The sequence below is a fragment of the Helicoverpa zea genome, chromosome 13 (genome assembly GCF_022581195.2).
Source record: "Helicoverpa zea isolate HzStark_Cry1AcR chromosome 13, ilHelZeax1.1, whole genome shotgun sequence".
Classification (NCBI taxonomy): domain Eukaryota; kingdom Metazoa; phylum Arthropoda; class Insecta; order Lepidoptera; family Noctuidae; genus Helicoverpa; species Helicoverpa zea.
In genome coordinates this window covers 9,857,857-9,875,315 of record NC_061464.1, presented here as the reverse complement: position 1 = coordinate 9,875,315, position 17,459 = coordinate 9,857,857, and the positions used below count along the sequence as shown (strand labels likewise).

The window sequence follows — 17,459 nt, the reverse complement described above, 5'->3', positions numbered from 1 at the left end:
GCACTTCGGGCGCTGGGGCTCGCTCAAGGACCGGCGACAGGCCTCGCACCTCGACCTGTACGCGCCCCGCCAGAGACTGTCCACTGCTGACGCGGACTCGGGTGAGTACACTGCACCTCGTCCCGGCACTTCGGGCGCTGGGGGTCGCTCAAGGACCGGCGACAGGCCTCGCACCTCCACAGAAATAAAAACCCCGCATCTTTTAATATATAGTTTCAAAAATTTCCCTAAAAATTATAAGTATAAACGTTTCTATCGACCTTATCTCCAAAAAAGAATATGTACGTTACGATCTTGTATTACGTATTCTGTGCTAACATTCCCATCATTTACCTACAGTATGCGGTGAGGGCACGGGTCGCCGGGCAGCGCTGTACGTGGTGTGCGAGAAGGGCGGCGCCGCGCTGGCGTGTGCGGGCGCCGAGCTGGTGCCGGCCGAGTACCCCGACGCGAGGGCCACTAAGCACGCCTTCAAGAAGCTCATGCGAGCCGCCGTGCCGTCCGCGCCCGCGGCTCCTGACCCGCCCGGCTTCCTCAGGTGACTCCTGCACTCATTAGCACAATCACTATGTGGCGAGAAGGGTGACTGCATTTGACAGACTATCAGTGGTGCACCTAGCGTCAGAAAAATAAAACCTAAGCAATTTTATTCAGGGATCCGTACAACTAACAAAAAGTTCGAGTCATTCTGGCAGATCATCGCGCCACAAAATATGCAAGCGGGAAATAGAACGTTTACTAATTAATGTTGACAGCGGATACTTTTAGTAAGCAATCTGCACCGGTTAGTGTGGGACTTAACGTACACGTTATTTTATGATAGTTAACTTGAAAGGGGTTGTCCGAGTATCTTTCATCATTTAAAGGTCTCTTGTTAAGCATGTTAGGCATTCGATTATCTGAAAGACGATCACAAATTCAATCTCCATTCCATTTTCAACCGGAGCTCATTTGAATCTTCCAATATCCAGGTTAATAGAAGAGTCAGGCTGGCTGTGGCAGCTGCGGCAGTTGTTCCAACTGTCTGGAGCTGTAGTGGATTTACTAGACATACAGGGGTCTTCTGTACTCCTGTCTTTGGAAGATGGATGGGACGCCACTACACAGGTAAATAGAAAAATATCTGCATTATGTAATATGATGTGATTGTGTTTTAAAAATTATTCGTATCTGCAGTATTTTCATTACAAACTAAAAGGGGTTTGTCTTGTCTTCAAACATAGTTAACAATGTTTTAACTTATCATAATGTTTGTATCAGATAAACAAAATTACTGACATGTTTTGGTAATTAAAGAATTTCACAATCAGGGTTTTTACTTTCCCATTGTAGGGCACAGGTATCTTCTCATATATAGAAGGAAATTAATTGAAACGCTTGCTCAATGTAGATTGGTAATTTCAGGCTTAAAGTCGACGTTGAATTTAATTAAATTTTTACAAAACTGCAGTTAACACTACTATTTTTATGTACATAAATCTCTGTTAACATCCAAATTCTTTCCAGATATCATCACTCGCCCAGATCTGCCTCGAACCTTACTACCGAACGTTAGAAGGTTTCCGTATCCTCGTGGAGAAGGAGTGGCTGGCTCTAGGGCACAAATTCCAGCAGCGCTCTAATATAGGAGCCACGCCACAGCAGGGCTTCACGCCTACCTTCCTTATGTTCCTCGATGCTGTACATCAGGTTAGAAATTAATATATGTTAATTCATATTTATGGTATTAAATAATGTGCAAAGTCGGCTTATTTAAGGACGGACTTTATTCAGGACCTCACACACTTATTTTTAATATTATTTACTTGTATGTACGTATATGCATTATTTACACAAATATGAATGTATAATTCATTTTTCATTTGAATTTTACATTATTGCGATATATGTGAAGTAAGATTGCTTAGCTTACTCTTCCCTCTCCAGCTTACTCTTACTGTAGACAAAATCTGTCCTCAGTGAAAAAAAAATCTGAGTCGCATATTTAGCTGTATATATTTTTTTGGAAACAAGGCGTCTCTCAACACACTTAATACATTTTTAGACACGAATATAGTTAACCAAAGGATTCCATGAACCACATGATAGACAGACTTAACTAGCTTAGTTTCCCAGTTGGAATCTGGTTCTCTTAAACGGCGATAGTACAGACTCAAACCAGCCTGAACCTACGATCCTTCGGTACCCGATAATCATAACATTTTTTTGTTCTTTCAGCTACAAAAACAATTCCCCCTGGCCTTCGAGTTCAACGAGTACTACCTACGATTTGTAGCGTACCATGCAGTATCGTGTCGGTTCCGAACATTCTTACTGGACAACGAGGCTCAGAGGGCCGAGCTCGGTATCACTGCCGCCGACGATAGGCGAGCTGATACTAACAGGATGGTCAGTATAACGTATTTAGTGTATTTTATAGCTTTTTGGTCATGCCTACTGTACGTATTTGACCTAGAAAAGGGCGCCTGACCTACCTACCGTTTTAATGTTTTTACGTTTATTTATTTACGTTGAAGATCACGCATTTTTTTCCGAATGAAACAAAAAAAAATATGTTGGTCCATTTAATCCAGACTATACATGCTTAATATAATTTACCTTTATTTAATTTATAATTTTATTTGATATAATTTTTAATTCGGCAATCTTGAACGTAAACGTTATACGATTACGGTCATTGTTCCTAATTCGTTCGAAGTAAAATAATTTCATTCATAATGTGTAACAGTCAGTACTGTCAAATACGGTATATTTGAAACCCACATTTTAAAAATCTCACGTGAGATTGGGGGATGGGGAGAAGGTTGAATTAAATCCCACAATATCTCTTTCAATATCCCACTATTCTCATCAAAGGGGAAGGAGGGTCAGAAAATTAAAAAAAAAATACCTCACGTAATTTATGAACCTAACTCATTCGAACAATCCCGCAGCTCGGCAGGCTTTGGCCTTGGTGGGCCCTGCTGGGGTGACCTACGTACCTTATCTTCGCATCTTTCCTTATAGTTATCGGCACGAATCTTGAGCTCTGACCTACATCTGCGCAGAAGTGATTTATTAGCAAAGAACCAATACCGAGTGACGGCTATGACGCGATGCGCTGCGTGCCAATCACCGCATTAGCCAGCCCCGCGCCTCACTTCATACCACAAAAGGGACCCAATAAATTACTTCTGCGCAGGTGAAGGCCGGAGCTCAAGATTCGTGCCGATAACTATACTCCATTTAAATGTCTGATTTTCCATTAGGTGTACTTGTACGAGGCGGGCGGCGAGGCGGGCGCGGGGTCGGAGGAGGAGGGCGCGGGCGGCAGCGCGGGCCGGGCGCCGTCGCTCGGACACTCGCTGTTCGACTACATCGACCGACACCACCAGAAGTCGCCCATCTTCTACAACTTCCTGTACACGCCTGATCTGGATAACCCGGTGAGTACATATATTATAGATTCATAACTATCATTTGTTTATTTTTCAACATATAAATAACATTTTTAAATATTAAATTAATAAAAAAATAAAAATATAAAAAATAGGTTGCCACCGATATCGGGCACAGGGTCCAAGGAAACCTCCTCACAATACGCGCCGTATCAAGGAGTACTGCCTTCTGAATCAGTCCCTTGATCCAGCCGCCTAACGAGAGCCTCATGAGGTGTTGGTCGAGGCTCTTGGCCATTAGACTATAGATTATAATTATTATTTTCCCAGTCGTAACCCATTCACTACTTAACAAAATTTCCCCTTATAAATTCCAAAATAACCAGTTACGTGTACCAAGCCGTGGTCTCCAAACGAAACCCTTTCGGCCTCATTGATCATCAGTTCTTCTTGCTAAATGGGCCTAATCGCCAGCCGTATACGTTCTTTGATATTGACAACGTCGAAAGTAGTGTAATATACAGGTATAATGATGTATCTTGATGACCGATCTTGAAGAATGGTGTGTTGAGGACACTTTGGAAGCAATTTTGTGCGTGAAATTGATTTTCGTAAAACTTTTTTGGTAGTTTCCGAACAAAAGTTCTCCAGATATTTACTCCAAACTATGCACCCTACATGATGATCGAGACAGATTTCCAATTTTTTTCTTATCCGCTGCGATCTATCATCAACGTATAGGTAAAATGTATTTGCTTGCTTTACTTACAAACATTTTTCTACAGGTCCTCCGCCCAGTGTCCTCAATCAGTAACCTGGAAGTGTGGCAGTACTACACCAGCGAGGAGTTGTCTCACGGAGCGCCGTACGACTTAGAAGTGCTGGCGCCGGCCGAGCCTGACCGGCAGCCGCAGCGACGGGTCGTTACTGCTGGGTAAATATAGCAATGAGACATTTCACATAAAAATGCTCAATTATAAAGCCTATGTACTCATATTGGATGGCATTTTACCCCTCAAATGTATTTAAATGTCTATCCAGGCTTATATTAGATGTCATTTTATCCCCCTAATGGACACATCGAAAGTGTAAAAAACATGTCTTGATTTTCCAAATTCGAATCTTATGTAGAGTCAAAACTTAAATCCTATTTAGTGTCTCAAATCTGTACAATGTGTACAAAATATACAATGTCATCGTATTCCAAGTGTAAAAAAGGGCGTTATAATTTTGACCGCTGTGTATGTTTGTCTGTATGTTTGTTTGTGGCATTGTTGCTCTTACGGATGAACCTATTGGATGCGGTTTCTTAGAATTCTTAAATACAGAATTTTCTCCTTTGGTTTCTTATTAAGGACATAATTTAAACTACTCCCTCAATTATTCATTGTATGTCAATTATCTACCTTCCAGCTACGACAGCATAGCCCGCAGCATGCCGGACTCGTTCTCGGGCCTGCTGGAGCGCATCCGACAGCTGGAGCTGGAGCTGGGGCACCTGCCGCAGAAGTGGCGCGTGAGGTGGGACCAGCTCGAGCTGCCCAACACCTTGGAGCTGCAGGTTTGTGCAGCATTCGGGTCCTTTATGGTAATACTATATAGGTGTCTGAAGCTACTGAAACGGATTGGACATAATGTAGTATACCTCTAGAAGTTGTAGCAACTGTTTTACGTGGGGCTTGGATATTTGTCGGAAATCGTGATAAGAAATTCATGAGGAGGTTAAAAATTGTTTTTTCTGTAATTTATGTCGTATTTTTTCACTTTACGTGTTCGCTGTTTTCGTCATTTTCGTCAGGTAATCTTAACTAGCCTATAGTTACACTTAATAGCAATTAATTTGAGTGAAATATACTGTGTGCATTATGGTGGGTTGACACGGGTGATTAAAGCCGCACGATTTTTGTCGAGGTGCCAAAGTCGGATGCTACCCAACTTTGGGGCTCGGGGCTTTAGTCACCTGCGACTTAGCCGAATTGCCATTTAAATGGTCGATTTACGCCGCGCGTCAAAAATCGTGCGGCTTTAGTCATCCGTGTAAACCCCCCGTGCATATAAATGCTTTTTATTGCAAACGTTGTGTTCTAACTGTATGCCTGTTTGTCCCACAGCGCAACTCGTCAATGTCGTCCGGCGTGGTCCGCCGCGCGACGCTGGCGTGGCACAAGCGCGGCACGCTGGAGGTGCTGGTGCGGGGCCGCCTCGCCGCCGCGCCCCCCCCCGCCCGCGCCCGCGCACCGCTGGGCCCCCGCGCCCGCCGCCGCGCCCGCCCGCTGCGACCACTGCCAGGACCTGCTGTGGGGCCCGCTCAAGGTGATGTGCTGCCTGTAGTCACATATAGCGCCACACCGCCGCCGCCCGCTGCGACCACTGCCAGGACCTGCTGTGGGGCCCGCTCAAGGTGACGTGCTGCCTGTAGTCACATATAGCGCCACACCGCCGCCGCCCGCTGCGACCACTGCCAGGACCTGCTGTGGGGCCCGCTCAAGGTGATGTGCTGCCTGTAGTCACATATAGCGCCACACCGCCGCCGCCCGCTGCGACCACTGCCAGGACCTGCTGTGGGGCCCGCTCAAGGTGATGTGCTGCCTGTAGTCACATATAGCGCCACACCGCCGCCGCCCGCTGCGACCACTGCCAGGACCTGCTGTGGGGCCCGCTCAAGGTGATGTGCTGCCTGTAGTCACATATAGCGCCACACCGCCGCCGCCCGCTGCGACCACTGCCAGGACCTGCTGTGGGGCCCGCTCAAGGTGACGTGCTGCCTGTAGTCACATATAGCGCCACACCGCCGCCGCCCGCTGCGACCACTGCCAGGACCTGCTGTGGGGCCCGCTCAAGGTGATGTGCTGCCTGTAGTCACATATAGCGCCACACCGCCGCCGCCCGCTGCGACCACTGCCAGGACCTGCTGTGGGGCCCGCTCAAGGTGATGTGCTGCCTGTAGTCACATATAGCGCCACACCGCCGCCGCCCGCTGCGACCACTGCCAGGACCTGCTGTGGGGCCCGCTCAAGGTGATGTGCTGCCTGTAGTCACATATAGCGCCACACCGCCGCCGCCCGCTGCGACCACTGCCAGGACCTGCTGTGGGGCCCGCTCAAGGTGATGTGCTGCCTGTAGTCACATATAGCGCCACACCGCCGCCGCCCGCTGCGACCACTGCCAGGACCTGCTGTGGGGCCCGCTCAAGGTGATGTGCTGCCTGTAGTCACATATAGCGCCACACCGCCGCCGCCCGCTGCGACCACTGCCAGGACCTGCTGTGGGGCCCGCTCAAGGTGATGTGCTGCCTGTAGTCACATATAGCGCCACACCGCCGCCGCCCGCTGCGACCACTGCCAGGACCTGCTGTGGGGCCCGCTCAAGGTGATGTGCTGCCTGTAGTCACATATAGCGCCACACCGCCGCCGCCCGCTGCGACCACTGCCAGGACCTGCTGTGGGGCCCGCTCAAGGTATGCACAACATCCAGCGGGGCCCACCAGGGCTCAGAACGATGTCAAAAATCATCAAATGACCCCTCCCGCTGTGGGTTAGCAGCGGTGAGGGAGTGTCAGACTTTTACTGACTAAAATCCATAGTGTTCCTTCGTAGGCCTTCTATTTACCAGGTCCGTTCCAGAGTTGACCAGGATTGTTTAAAAGAGTTACCACGGCCCTGGTACATAAAAGGCTTAAGAAGGATCGTGATGAGTTTTAGTATCGTGATGAGTATCGTGGCGGGACATCATTTGATTATTTACCATTTTCCTATTTAAAAAAAATAACACTTATTATTATCACAGACGGGTGTCCGTTGCGTGGACTGCGGCGCGATGTGCCACGAGCGCTGCGCGGAGTCGTGGGCGCCGCCCTGCACCAAGTACAAGGCGCCGCCGCCCCCAGACGCCGACCAGCACCGCCCGCCGCTCTCCGCTGGTAACACTATCTTTAAAGGCTTCCAAAATCTCCTTTCAAATCTCAGGCGACTAACCAGATTCATCGGCGTACGGTACCCACAAAACTCGATTAACATCTGTCTAGCTTTTTCCCAACTATGTTAGCCTATCTGACCTTTACGACCTAGTTACCCGGGCAACCCAATACCTCTTAGTAATACTGGTTGTCAGACCTTCTAGACTGACTACCAGTATTTTACAACACAGAAAAACTCGTTACGTGAATTACCACGCCAAGCATTGCTATCAAACTTCATGACTTATCAATTTTGCTTCAACACCACTTAACATACAAACATAGCTAAAGCAAACCAATAAAAAAAAACTTTTAATATCGTACAAACGTTATTCCGACAATACATGATATACCACAATATCTGTCTGTCTACAGGAGTGTCAACACTGCAGTCGTCATCACAGCAGTATTACGAGCAGTTCTCGTCGAACGTGGCGGAGAACAGGACGCACGAGGGACATCTGTACAAGCGAGGCGCACTGCTTAAAGGGTGGAAACAACGGTCAGTTTAAATAATTCTAATATTAAACATCTGAAAGTTTGCATGTTTCATCTCACGAAAGGACCATACTTGTGTGTGTTAACGTACATACACTTTGTTCTTATGTGTCCGAGTCATTATAACATCAAAATGAAATGTGCCGAAGGACACTTATAAAAATTGCAATCTTACCTAGGAAACTTGTATCCGGGTGCGGGAAAGAAGTCTTCTTGGGCTGCAAGTAAAACCGTGGGCGGGAAGATAGTTCTACATTGAAAAAGCAATGTATGAAAAGAAATGTAAAGAAAAAACAGGAAAATAAATATTTCTTCATGCCTAAAGTATTTCGATCGCTGTTTGAATACTTTGAGGTCCATTTTTATATAAGGACTAAGGAGTGAACGTTTTTTAAAATTGTGTCATGTTGTTTGCAGTTGGTTCGTGTTGGACTCCATCAAGCATCAGCTGCGATACTATGACGCGATGGAAGACTCACATTGCAAAGGATTTATAGGTAAGCGAAAGTCATTTCGAATTCATTGACTAGAACAATAAATATGTGCAAATCAAATAATTCCGATAGTAATTTTTGAATCCATTAACTAGTACAATATGTGTAAAAAATGTATGCAGCTTGTAAAACCTAATAGATATTAATTTTCCAAAAAACGATAGTTTCGTAAAAGATATTTATAATGTGAATTTTTGACGTTGTTTTAGATCTAGCGGAAGTAATAACGGTGACACAAGCGGCGCCCGCACCGGGACCGCCTAAGAAATGTGACGATAGATCATTCTTTGACGTGAGTATCAATACTTGATCTTGAAATCTAGAATAATGTATTTTTTTAATCTATTTAGAAACTGACTCGGGCGTTGTCGAGAAAATTCTAGGCAAATTGTAACCGGCCATTTTTGTTCTTCCGCAGTTACGTACAAGCAGACGTACATACAACTTCTGTGCGAGCGACGCGAACGCTGCGCAGGAGTGGATAGAGAAGTTGCAAGCTTGTCTACAGTGAACACTGCCCAATGTCCCGACACTAGGGCTGACACTCCGACACACTTGTCGACATCGACAAAAACTGAGGTATATCTGTCGATAGATATAGCGCCAGTGACGACGGGCTCTCGATACCGACGACTCGATACAGTTTATCGATGATTGAGACCTTAATACATCATGTCTAAGACTTGATATAAATGTTATTACAAGACTATTATTTTTGTTTTATTATATATTTATTATTATTAGATATTATTGGTCACAAGATTGTAACTTGTGGCTTTAGGCAAGGTTATACACAGTTATATAATTATCTCGGTTATATGAAGTTTATCGCGCTACCCGGAGGAAGCAAAAAGCTTTGAAATATTTAAACTTGGATGTGTAGCTTTGATCTCGATGCGGTATTCAACAAGGACATATAGAATTGTTTTTGTGAGAGCTAAAGTACTTAGTGAAATGTTTGCATTTTTATATTATTTTGTAATTGGTGCATTTTGGTACATAAGACTTTATAGTACATAGCTGATTTAGCACGGTTATTGTTCATTCCCTTTTACGTAATAATTAATATACTAAAAATCACCCCCTTTTTTATCGGGGGATAAAAAAATTAAATAGTGAAACACTCAAAAAAAAAAATTTGGCCAAATTTCTCACAAAAACAATTCAACTAAACATAGTATAATATGAAAGTATTTATAATAATTATTATTAATATCGATAATGAATTAGTGTCGTACGTATGTTTCCCGTTTGTAAATATATCGATGACTGTTGTGTAAAGTTCTGTTTCCGTACGTTATGTTGTTAGTTCACTTAGATGTTATATTTGTATTGCTTTTTTATACAAGGGGCTCGATTGGAACTTGGTGTTTTGTAAATTCGACTCTATTCCGTTGTAATACGATAGATATTCTCTTAACTGTAACGTCACAATTCCAAGTACATGAAAACTTTTCTAAACATATAGAATTGCCATATACAGAAACAATTAAAAATATCGATAAACGCCATGTTCCAAAGTTCGCGAAGCCACCCTCATATTATTATAGTTATTATTAAATCGACGTACGAAGCGACAAAAGTTTGTTAATAGTTTCGATTCTACAACTCTAATCAAAAGTTCATAAAAAAATTGCGTGACTAATGTCGATAATGTTGACAATTTTTTGTTGCTCACCGTACACACATTGATAGACAAGTAGAACGCTATATTTAGTTCATATAATATAATATTCCTTGTAAAGAGATATTATTTAACGTTCAGGAATCTCCACTGAGCCACAACTTGTTACATACTCATTTTTGTATGATTTGTAAATAAGTACACGTTTTTTTTTTTCACATATCAGGGGAGGGGGGACAACCCCTATTTATGTACATACATACATATTAGCTCATGTAAATATTAATGTTATTTTTTCTGTAATTGCATTTAATATCACGTGGTTATGAATGTGCGCGCAAGTTTTGGTCCCGTTTTGATAGATTTTGCATCGATACATACAAGTACTCAAAAATACACATACATTCCGGAAAGATAAAGAAAATTGATCATCAAAATTTTATAATTCTGAAATAACATTATCTTACCATAATCTTAATCAGAAAATCTAACATTTGAAAATTCCTTAGTATCGATGCAATAAAGGATCATTTTTCATATAAATAAGCGCAGAGATTATTTGTGCCAAAAATGCACAAAGTGCACAGACGCGTTGCTCAGTTTGTCTTAACGTACGATTATGTCGCACGATAAGTCGTACGACTTTGTCGCACGATTTAGTTGCAGTACCGATATAAGCTTTACTGAGCGGCGATAGCAATATAGTTTGCCTTACTTTGCGAAGTGTTATTTACTGTTCTTTGGGCTAAAAGACGACTGTGAAGTGGTTTACAAATAACATTTTATTATTTTACAAGTATTGTCATACAAGAAAATATTGATTCGGTTAATTATCCTTTATAGGAAAAAAATTTTTCAAGGATGCCATTTATTAGAAAACAAAGCATTATCTTCTATTTTTAACCGACTACTAAAACGGAGGTATAAACAGCCACTTCGCAGTCGTCACTTGGACAGTATCTAGTAGTGTTTAGCTTGGCTTAGACGGATGTAACCTCGAGATGTGAGCATACAGCCTACTGCTGTACGTTACTGTTCTTATGAAAATATACTGTATTCATGTATATTACTGCATTTATGTATTGTTACAAAAAATTAGTATTTTATACATTATGACTGAAATTTTTCGTTCGTCGAAAATTCGCTTCATTTATCGATGTTACATTGTATAATTTCGAAAGCATTTTGGCGTTTGTAAATGTAATGTTTTTTTTTTTCATGAAAATGTACGGCAGTAGGCTAACAATAAATATTGGACAGTGCACTTGCGTTCCATCAAATAAAGAGATTTTTAAAATTGTCTTCTGGCTTTTTATTTTCACAAAACCTGATTATTTTTATATACGCAGTCGTGTTACTTATTGAGGCAATTGAATACTGTAAATAACCTTGCCGGGGAATGAAATGAGAGAGCGGGAATTAAAAAAAAATTAAAATAGAATGCTGGGGAATCAAAATGGCGGTTTCACTGTTTCACATAACCTCCGAACCAACTGTTTCAGCCTTTTTCTCGTCCCACTGCTGGGCACAGGCCTCTTCTCACACGGAGATTGAGCATTAATCACCACGCTTGCTCCATGTGGATTGCTCCAAACCAACACCATTGACAAAAAAAAATACTCAAGGAACTAACTGAATCGAGTGTTCTCAAACAAGCGGTAGTTATTAAATTATTTTGCTAACCATTATCTATTAAGCGCCTCACTATTGTTTTATAACCCGAACTGTTATTATAATCTCGCGCATAAACCTGCGCGGATCTATAAACTACCTAATTATGTTCTTCCTTTTTGTGGTGGGCCCTTGAGGAGAAAGATATGCCAGGGAAGTGTGTGCAGTTGATCCGAGCGATGTACGGCAGATGCAGTACACAAGTCCGGTCCGCAGCGGGCACTACCGCCAGTTTCAGTGTAGGCGTTGGCTTACATCAGGGGTCGGCTCTCAGCCCGTACCTCTTCCTGCTGGTAATGGACGTGCTAACGGCAGATATACAGGAGGAGGCACCCTGGTGTATGCTTTTCGCCGATGACATCGTTCTGGTGGGGGAGAGTGGGCCAGAGGTCCAGAGTAGATTGGAGGCATGGCGGCTAAGACTGGAGACAGTAGGTTTAAAAGTGAGCAGGAGCAAAACCGAATACCATCATTGTGATTTTGGCGGTATTTCAGGACCCATGACCATAACCCAAGCCGGCATGCCCCTACCAGTCTGCTCCGACTTCCGGTACCTTGGTTCACTCGTCCAAGTGACGGTGAGGTGAACAGGGACGTTACGCATCGTATCAATACTGGATGGATGAAGTGGCGACAGGTAACTAGCGCTATCTGTGACCCGCGGATGCCCCTCAAACTGAAGGGCAAAATTTATAAATCCGTCATAAGACCTGCCGTCATGTATGGATCGGAGTGTTGGGCATTGAAAAAGAGGGATGAGAAGAGAGTGCTGAGATGGATGTGTGGTATTACAAGAATGGATTGTGAGGAGTGATTACATTAGAGGAAGTCTCAAAGTAGCGCCAGTTACAGAAAAGATGAGAAGTAGAAGATTGTCGTGGTATGGGCATGTAATTAGGAGGGATGATGAACGTATGCAACAATATGTTTGCTAAGTATGAATGAAGATGGATGGAGAGGAAGAGGAAGACCTAAGAAAAGATGGATGGATTGCCTGAAAGATGATATGAATAGGAAGGGAGTGAAAATGGAAGAAAATGACATATTGCGCCGACCCCAAGTAAAATTGGGAACAGGGCAGGAGAAAAATTATGTACTTCCCTTATATACCTTTTCACTGACTTCTTTAGTTACAGGCCTACTCCTAGTTTAGGAGTCAGGATACCTCATATTGTTGACCTAAATAAACCTTTATGTTTTTATAGTCGTAGTTCAACATTGTAAACTTTGTGTGAAATAAACTATTTATTTATTATACTCCCTTAACAGGCTTTGGTATCTGCCACAATCTGTCAAATGTGTATTCAAGTAGTTAACAAATAAAACACCAGAATACCATATGTAACAATTTTATTTTACCAATATTCATAATATATTAACATATGTGGTCCAAAACCACCCTCTTTGATAATTATATAATACAAAGAATTTCTCACAATGGTCGCAGAACCTATAACAATGAAAACAAAACAGCTACAGACTACACGTCCGCCCGCTATGACTGTCGCTATCATTACACAATACAACAATATTAAAACGAGGTATAAAAGGGAAAAAGAAAAGATTAAACATTTCTCGTAATATATTAATAATCGTTATTGTTTATTTAACCTAACGCCGGGGCGGGCGGGAGTCCCGGTCGGGTGCTACGTTAGGCCTTCGGTGTCAGTCGCCGCCCGCAGCCGCCCCGACAACTTACATACATTTATTAATGCATTTTACATTATATACAATGGGAAATAAATATTCTATAAGCACGACGAGATATACAATAATCGTGTATGTACATAAACACAACTAGGTGCAGTGGCGACCACTGTCGAGTACCATTATATCACAAAAATATAAATCCCATTGCCGCCTAAGGTATCATTTGTTACCTAATTATTTATATTGGCGTACACTTTTTGGCTTAGCTAAATTCCTCATCGATATAAGAGATGTACCGGCTAGTTTCAACTTATCGATATTATTCGATTTGTTGTTTATCGAAGTGTTCGATGTTACCTAGGTCAATACATTGCTTCTATACACTTTATATACAACCGATGGCTTTAGCAGACTTATTGCAATAGTACAATAGTAGTCGACTAGCCAGTCAATTTACCACTAATTAATTAGTCGATACACCTCCGCCCGGGCTGGCCGGGTCTGCTCGGCTGTACACTCTACTCTATAAGCGATCGCTCGCCGACAGTGGATGGGCAGTCACTACAAGTTACAAGTAAACAATTTTTGGTTTCCATATTGTACCTACAAAGAGTTCCGTCCAAAAATATCCAAACACCATCGCTTACACTTTAAACAAAAAAAAAAACCTTAAAATGTTTGATTTGAATTTTTCTTTTCATAGAAATATACAAAAATTTGGGTCCAAAAATTCGTCTTGTTAAATGTATATCAAAAACAGCTCGATCCGCATAGGTATGGGTTTCGATGTCGAGTGAAATGATATCATAAGACGTTGTAAAGCTGAGCGGTGCTCAGTGACGGTGTGAAACTAACATATCTATAGCTATTCGTTATAGAAGTAAACACATACGTTAAACCTGAATGTACTTAACTCCTGTTACTATTATAATGACTACATCGTGACACTCGAATATAAAACGTTATCTTTTATAACCTGTCACGCGTTCACATCATGTTCTCGTAACGATTGATTTGTTGTCGCCTCAGAAATGAATGAACATCACTAACTTTATCGATATTACATACAACATTAATGTCACGCTCATTTTGAATTATATACTTTAATACTGCTAAGCTGAGGGTAGATTATATTTTGAAAAAGTATACTGTTTATTTTAATACAGGTACATAAATATGGTTTGATATTAAAATGCTATAATACAGGTAATACTTGAGGTTCCACAACATTGGCACAACTTAGTGCTCTAAGCTGCCAATGCGTTGAATGAACAGAAGAAGCATGAGCGATACATACACGGTACGTAGGGATATGCCAGCTAAATACCTCAGTCAATACTATTATTATTAATATTTAAGGCCAAATTGCTCGATAGAAGCATAAAGTGCATTTTTTTGGAAGTTTTAAGTTTTCCACGAGTTAGTTTGTTCGTTCACCCCTAGGCGGGGGCCCACGGGTCGCAGTCTAGGGTCCGTGGTGAGGGCTGGGCCCGGGCTAGTGACCCACTGGCTCGACATAGTTGGCCGGGTAGAGACCCACTCTGCCGTCCTTCCGTCCCTTACACCAGCCCTGTTCGTCTTCGTCTTCTAATTTTTCGAATAGATCACCTGAAACAAAAAACAAAAACGAATATTTTAGTATAAACATGAATATGCAACTCGTTGCTTCATCCACATTGTTTAAATCTCAAGTAAAGCAAATTCGTCCTGGTATTACCAATTTTTTTTTAATATCAATATTTGGCAGTGTTGGCACCATTTCTGGCATTTATCGGCTTCCCAATTAGCAATCCGCAAGGATTATTTTAGTGAAGGAACAAAATATGGCGTGCACAAGTGTCTGTACACTAAGCTTGAGTCACAGGTTAGTAATACAATGGAGTGCTAAGTGCGTTGTGCCAAGTAATGTGTATCGTTACCGCGGCGGCCACGGGCGGTGGGACGGGTCGCTTCTCGGCGCACGGAAGTACGTGGCCGTTTGGTTCTAAGAACAAATATGCTTGTTAGCACTCCATTCTATTGCTACATAAAGAACCTATGTAGGGGCTTCTAAGGAACGTTGAGAAATATATATAAGTTATTGAGTGTAATAATGACGTTGAAAATTACATTGCCAATCAGGCTATTTGAAATTCGTAAAACATTTATGTTGATTAATACCAACTTAACCACAATAAATCAACAGAAATATAAATCCAAGTTCTGCCGGTTCCACCTTGCAAGTAGGTTGCATGGAAGGTGCAAATTGCAACAAAATTGCTTGTCGTTGTTTCCCCTATGTTTATTTTGTAACCGATTGCACACAGTCTTCATGCACACAGTCGTCATAGTAGGCACGGCAGCTAAGCTCATCGAGCCGCCTGACTCCTCGTTCCACTCGTCCGAGTCGAACGGGTTCTCCTGACCCTTGCCACTGTCTTTGGCAGGGGAGGCTTTTGCCCAGCAGTTGGACAAAGAAAAACACTTATTTTGACCCACCTTGTATCCTTTACCTTGACTCCTCGTCCCACCTGTCTTCGCCGAACGAGTTCTCTTGACTTCGGGGACAATACCACTGTCTTCAGCGGGAGGTCTAATTGGACTTCGGGGACAATGCCACTGTCTTTGGCGGGGGAGGTCTAATTGGACTTCGGGGACAGTGCCGTTGTCCTTCGCAGGGGAAGTTTTTTTGAGGACTCACCTTGTCGGAAGCTGAGCTCATCGCTCTCTGCGCCGGTATAGTCGTACAGCGCCCGCACGGGCACGCCGGGCTCGCCGGTGTCGGTGAGAGCACCGGCTGACTCCTCGTCCCACTCGTCCTCGTCGAATGGATTCTCTTGTCCCTTGCTGCTGCTGTCCTTAGCTGGGGAGGTCTTGTTGGATTTGGGGGCTGATGCTGTGCCGTTGCTGAAAGGTGGTATATGATGCTTTAGATTTTTTTGTACCCCATTAAATACTGCTAATTTTGCCATACTTCATTGCATCATGATATAGATATTGTATGATTGAAATTACCCACAAAAAAGTTGTACTTAGAAGATCAGTTATCATCGTAGTGAAATTGGGATTTTGGAAAAATTCCTCAAAAGTTTAAATATGCCAAATTTTGGTACCAATCAGAATACATATTTGAAAAGGCATCATGAAGTTACTGCAAACTTTTATAAACTAGGTACAGGTATGTAATAGAGAAGCTTTACAACCCATTACGTATGCTAAATTATTCAAAACTAGCATCAACACAAAGTTACAAAATCTTACGTAGTCACTTTAATTAAACTTATGTAAAACTAATTTATAACTCGACAACATTACATGTACCGTGTACGCAACACTTTTAGTACTCAAACAACTTCTACAAACTTCACTAATTTAGACCCAAGTTTACCGACAACATAAACGTTTTTCATAAAACAACTGTTCACTTTTGAATTTTTATATTAATATTTCAAAGGTAACAGTTATTATATGAAAAAAACGGACGTTTACTTTTCTGATGAATTTAGACTTTAGATAGATAGATAGATTATTCTTTATTGTACACCAAGAAAATTAAAATTAAATATACGACCACATATTCCAAAATTAACCTAACATATTATACTCGAAAAATTCAATTTTCTACAATTTTCTATTTAAAATACGTTACAACGAACTCATCAGCAGCAAGTTCAGCAATATCAGTGATAGTGAATCGTGAATGGTTCGCGACGTCGGGCCGCATGCTCAGGCGCACAAGATGGCCGCCGAATGGATCGTCGTGGGCGCCGAGACAGCCGGCCGCGCAAGTGAATATTTCTAGACGTTCGATGCTAGCGGGAATAGAAGGACTTTCAGTGGGTTTTCCGTAAGTACTGGGCTTATCCACTAGCCTAATGGACTTGTGTCGTCACACTTATTTCTTCTTTTTAGGCACTCTTCCTATGCGTGCCTGTATCTTCCCTCATATACCTATGTATATCCCTCATATCTCTATGTCCTTTTGTACCCCCCCCTATAAACTACCCAATTAACTACAAACATTTGCTGACTTACGTAATCTCCTTATTACTATAGTATAGATAGTTCAACTCAGATTTGCGCGCGGCCCTATGTGTGCGTCGGCTTGTAAATATACAACTTTCATTCGTGTGACAGTGACGTCGTCCGAGCATGACGTGTTCTTATCGCTTTTTGTTATGGGTACAGTCGTTTACGAAAATGTCTAGTTC

The 17,459-nt window shown here is 42.4% G+C and overlaps 2 protein-coding genes across 7 annotated transcripts in view; one reads left to right on the top strand and one right to left on the bottom strand.

The window, feature by feature from the left end:
* The window catches only part of LOC124635895 (myotubularin-related protein 5), a 98,273-nt gene extending 87,024 nt beyond the window's left edge, over nucleotides 1–11,249 (top strand). The window contains 14 exon segments of the mRNA XM_047171850.1: nucleotides 340–538; nucleotides 972–1,107; nucleotides 1,507–1,689; nucleotides 2,218–2,388; nucleotides 3,249–3,425; nucleotides 4,163–4,311; nucleotides 4,791–4,938; nucleotides 5,489–5,593; nucleotides 5,595–5,690; nucleotides 7,164–7,296; nucleotides 7,708–7,834; nucleotides 8,248–8,327; nucleotides 8,534–8,616; nucleotides 8,743–11,249. Coding sequence (XP_047027806.1) covers nucleotides 340–538; nucleotides 972–1,107; nucleotides 1,507–1,689; nucleotides 2,218–2,388; nucleotides 3,249–3,425; nucleotides 4,163–4,311; nucleotides 4,791–4,938; nucleotides 5,489–5,593; nucleotides 5,595–5,690; nucleotides 7,164–7,296; nucleotides 7,708–7,834; nucleotides 8,248–8,327; nucleotides 8,534–8,616; nucleotides 8,743–8,835 — 1,880 coding nt within the window. The 3' untranslated portion in view covers nucleotides 8,836–11,249.
* A 1,703-nt stretch (nucleotides 11,250–12,952) lies between these two features.
* Nucleotides 12,953–17,459, bottom strand: part of LOC124635655 (protein kinase C and casein kinase substrate in neurons protein 1) — a 129,833-nt gene continuing 125,326 nt past the window's right edge. For all 6 annotated transcript variants that reach the window (XM_047171596.1, XM_047171598.1, XM_047171593.1 and 3 more), the window contains 2 exons: nucleotides 15,950–16,155; nucleotides 12,953–14,877 (listed from right to left, as the gene is read on the bottom strand). In XM_047171596.1, the coding sequence (XP_047027552.1) occupies nucleotides 14,765–14,877; nucleotides 15,950–16,155 (319 nt within the window). In that variant the 3' untranslated portion in view covers nucleotides 12,953–14,764. The remainder of the gene's footprint in view (nucleotides 14,878–15,949; nucleotides 16,156–17,459) is intronic.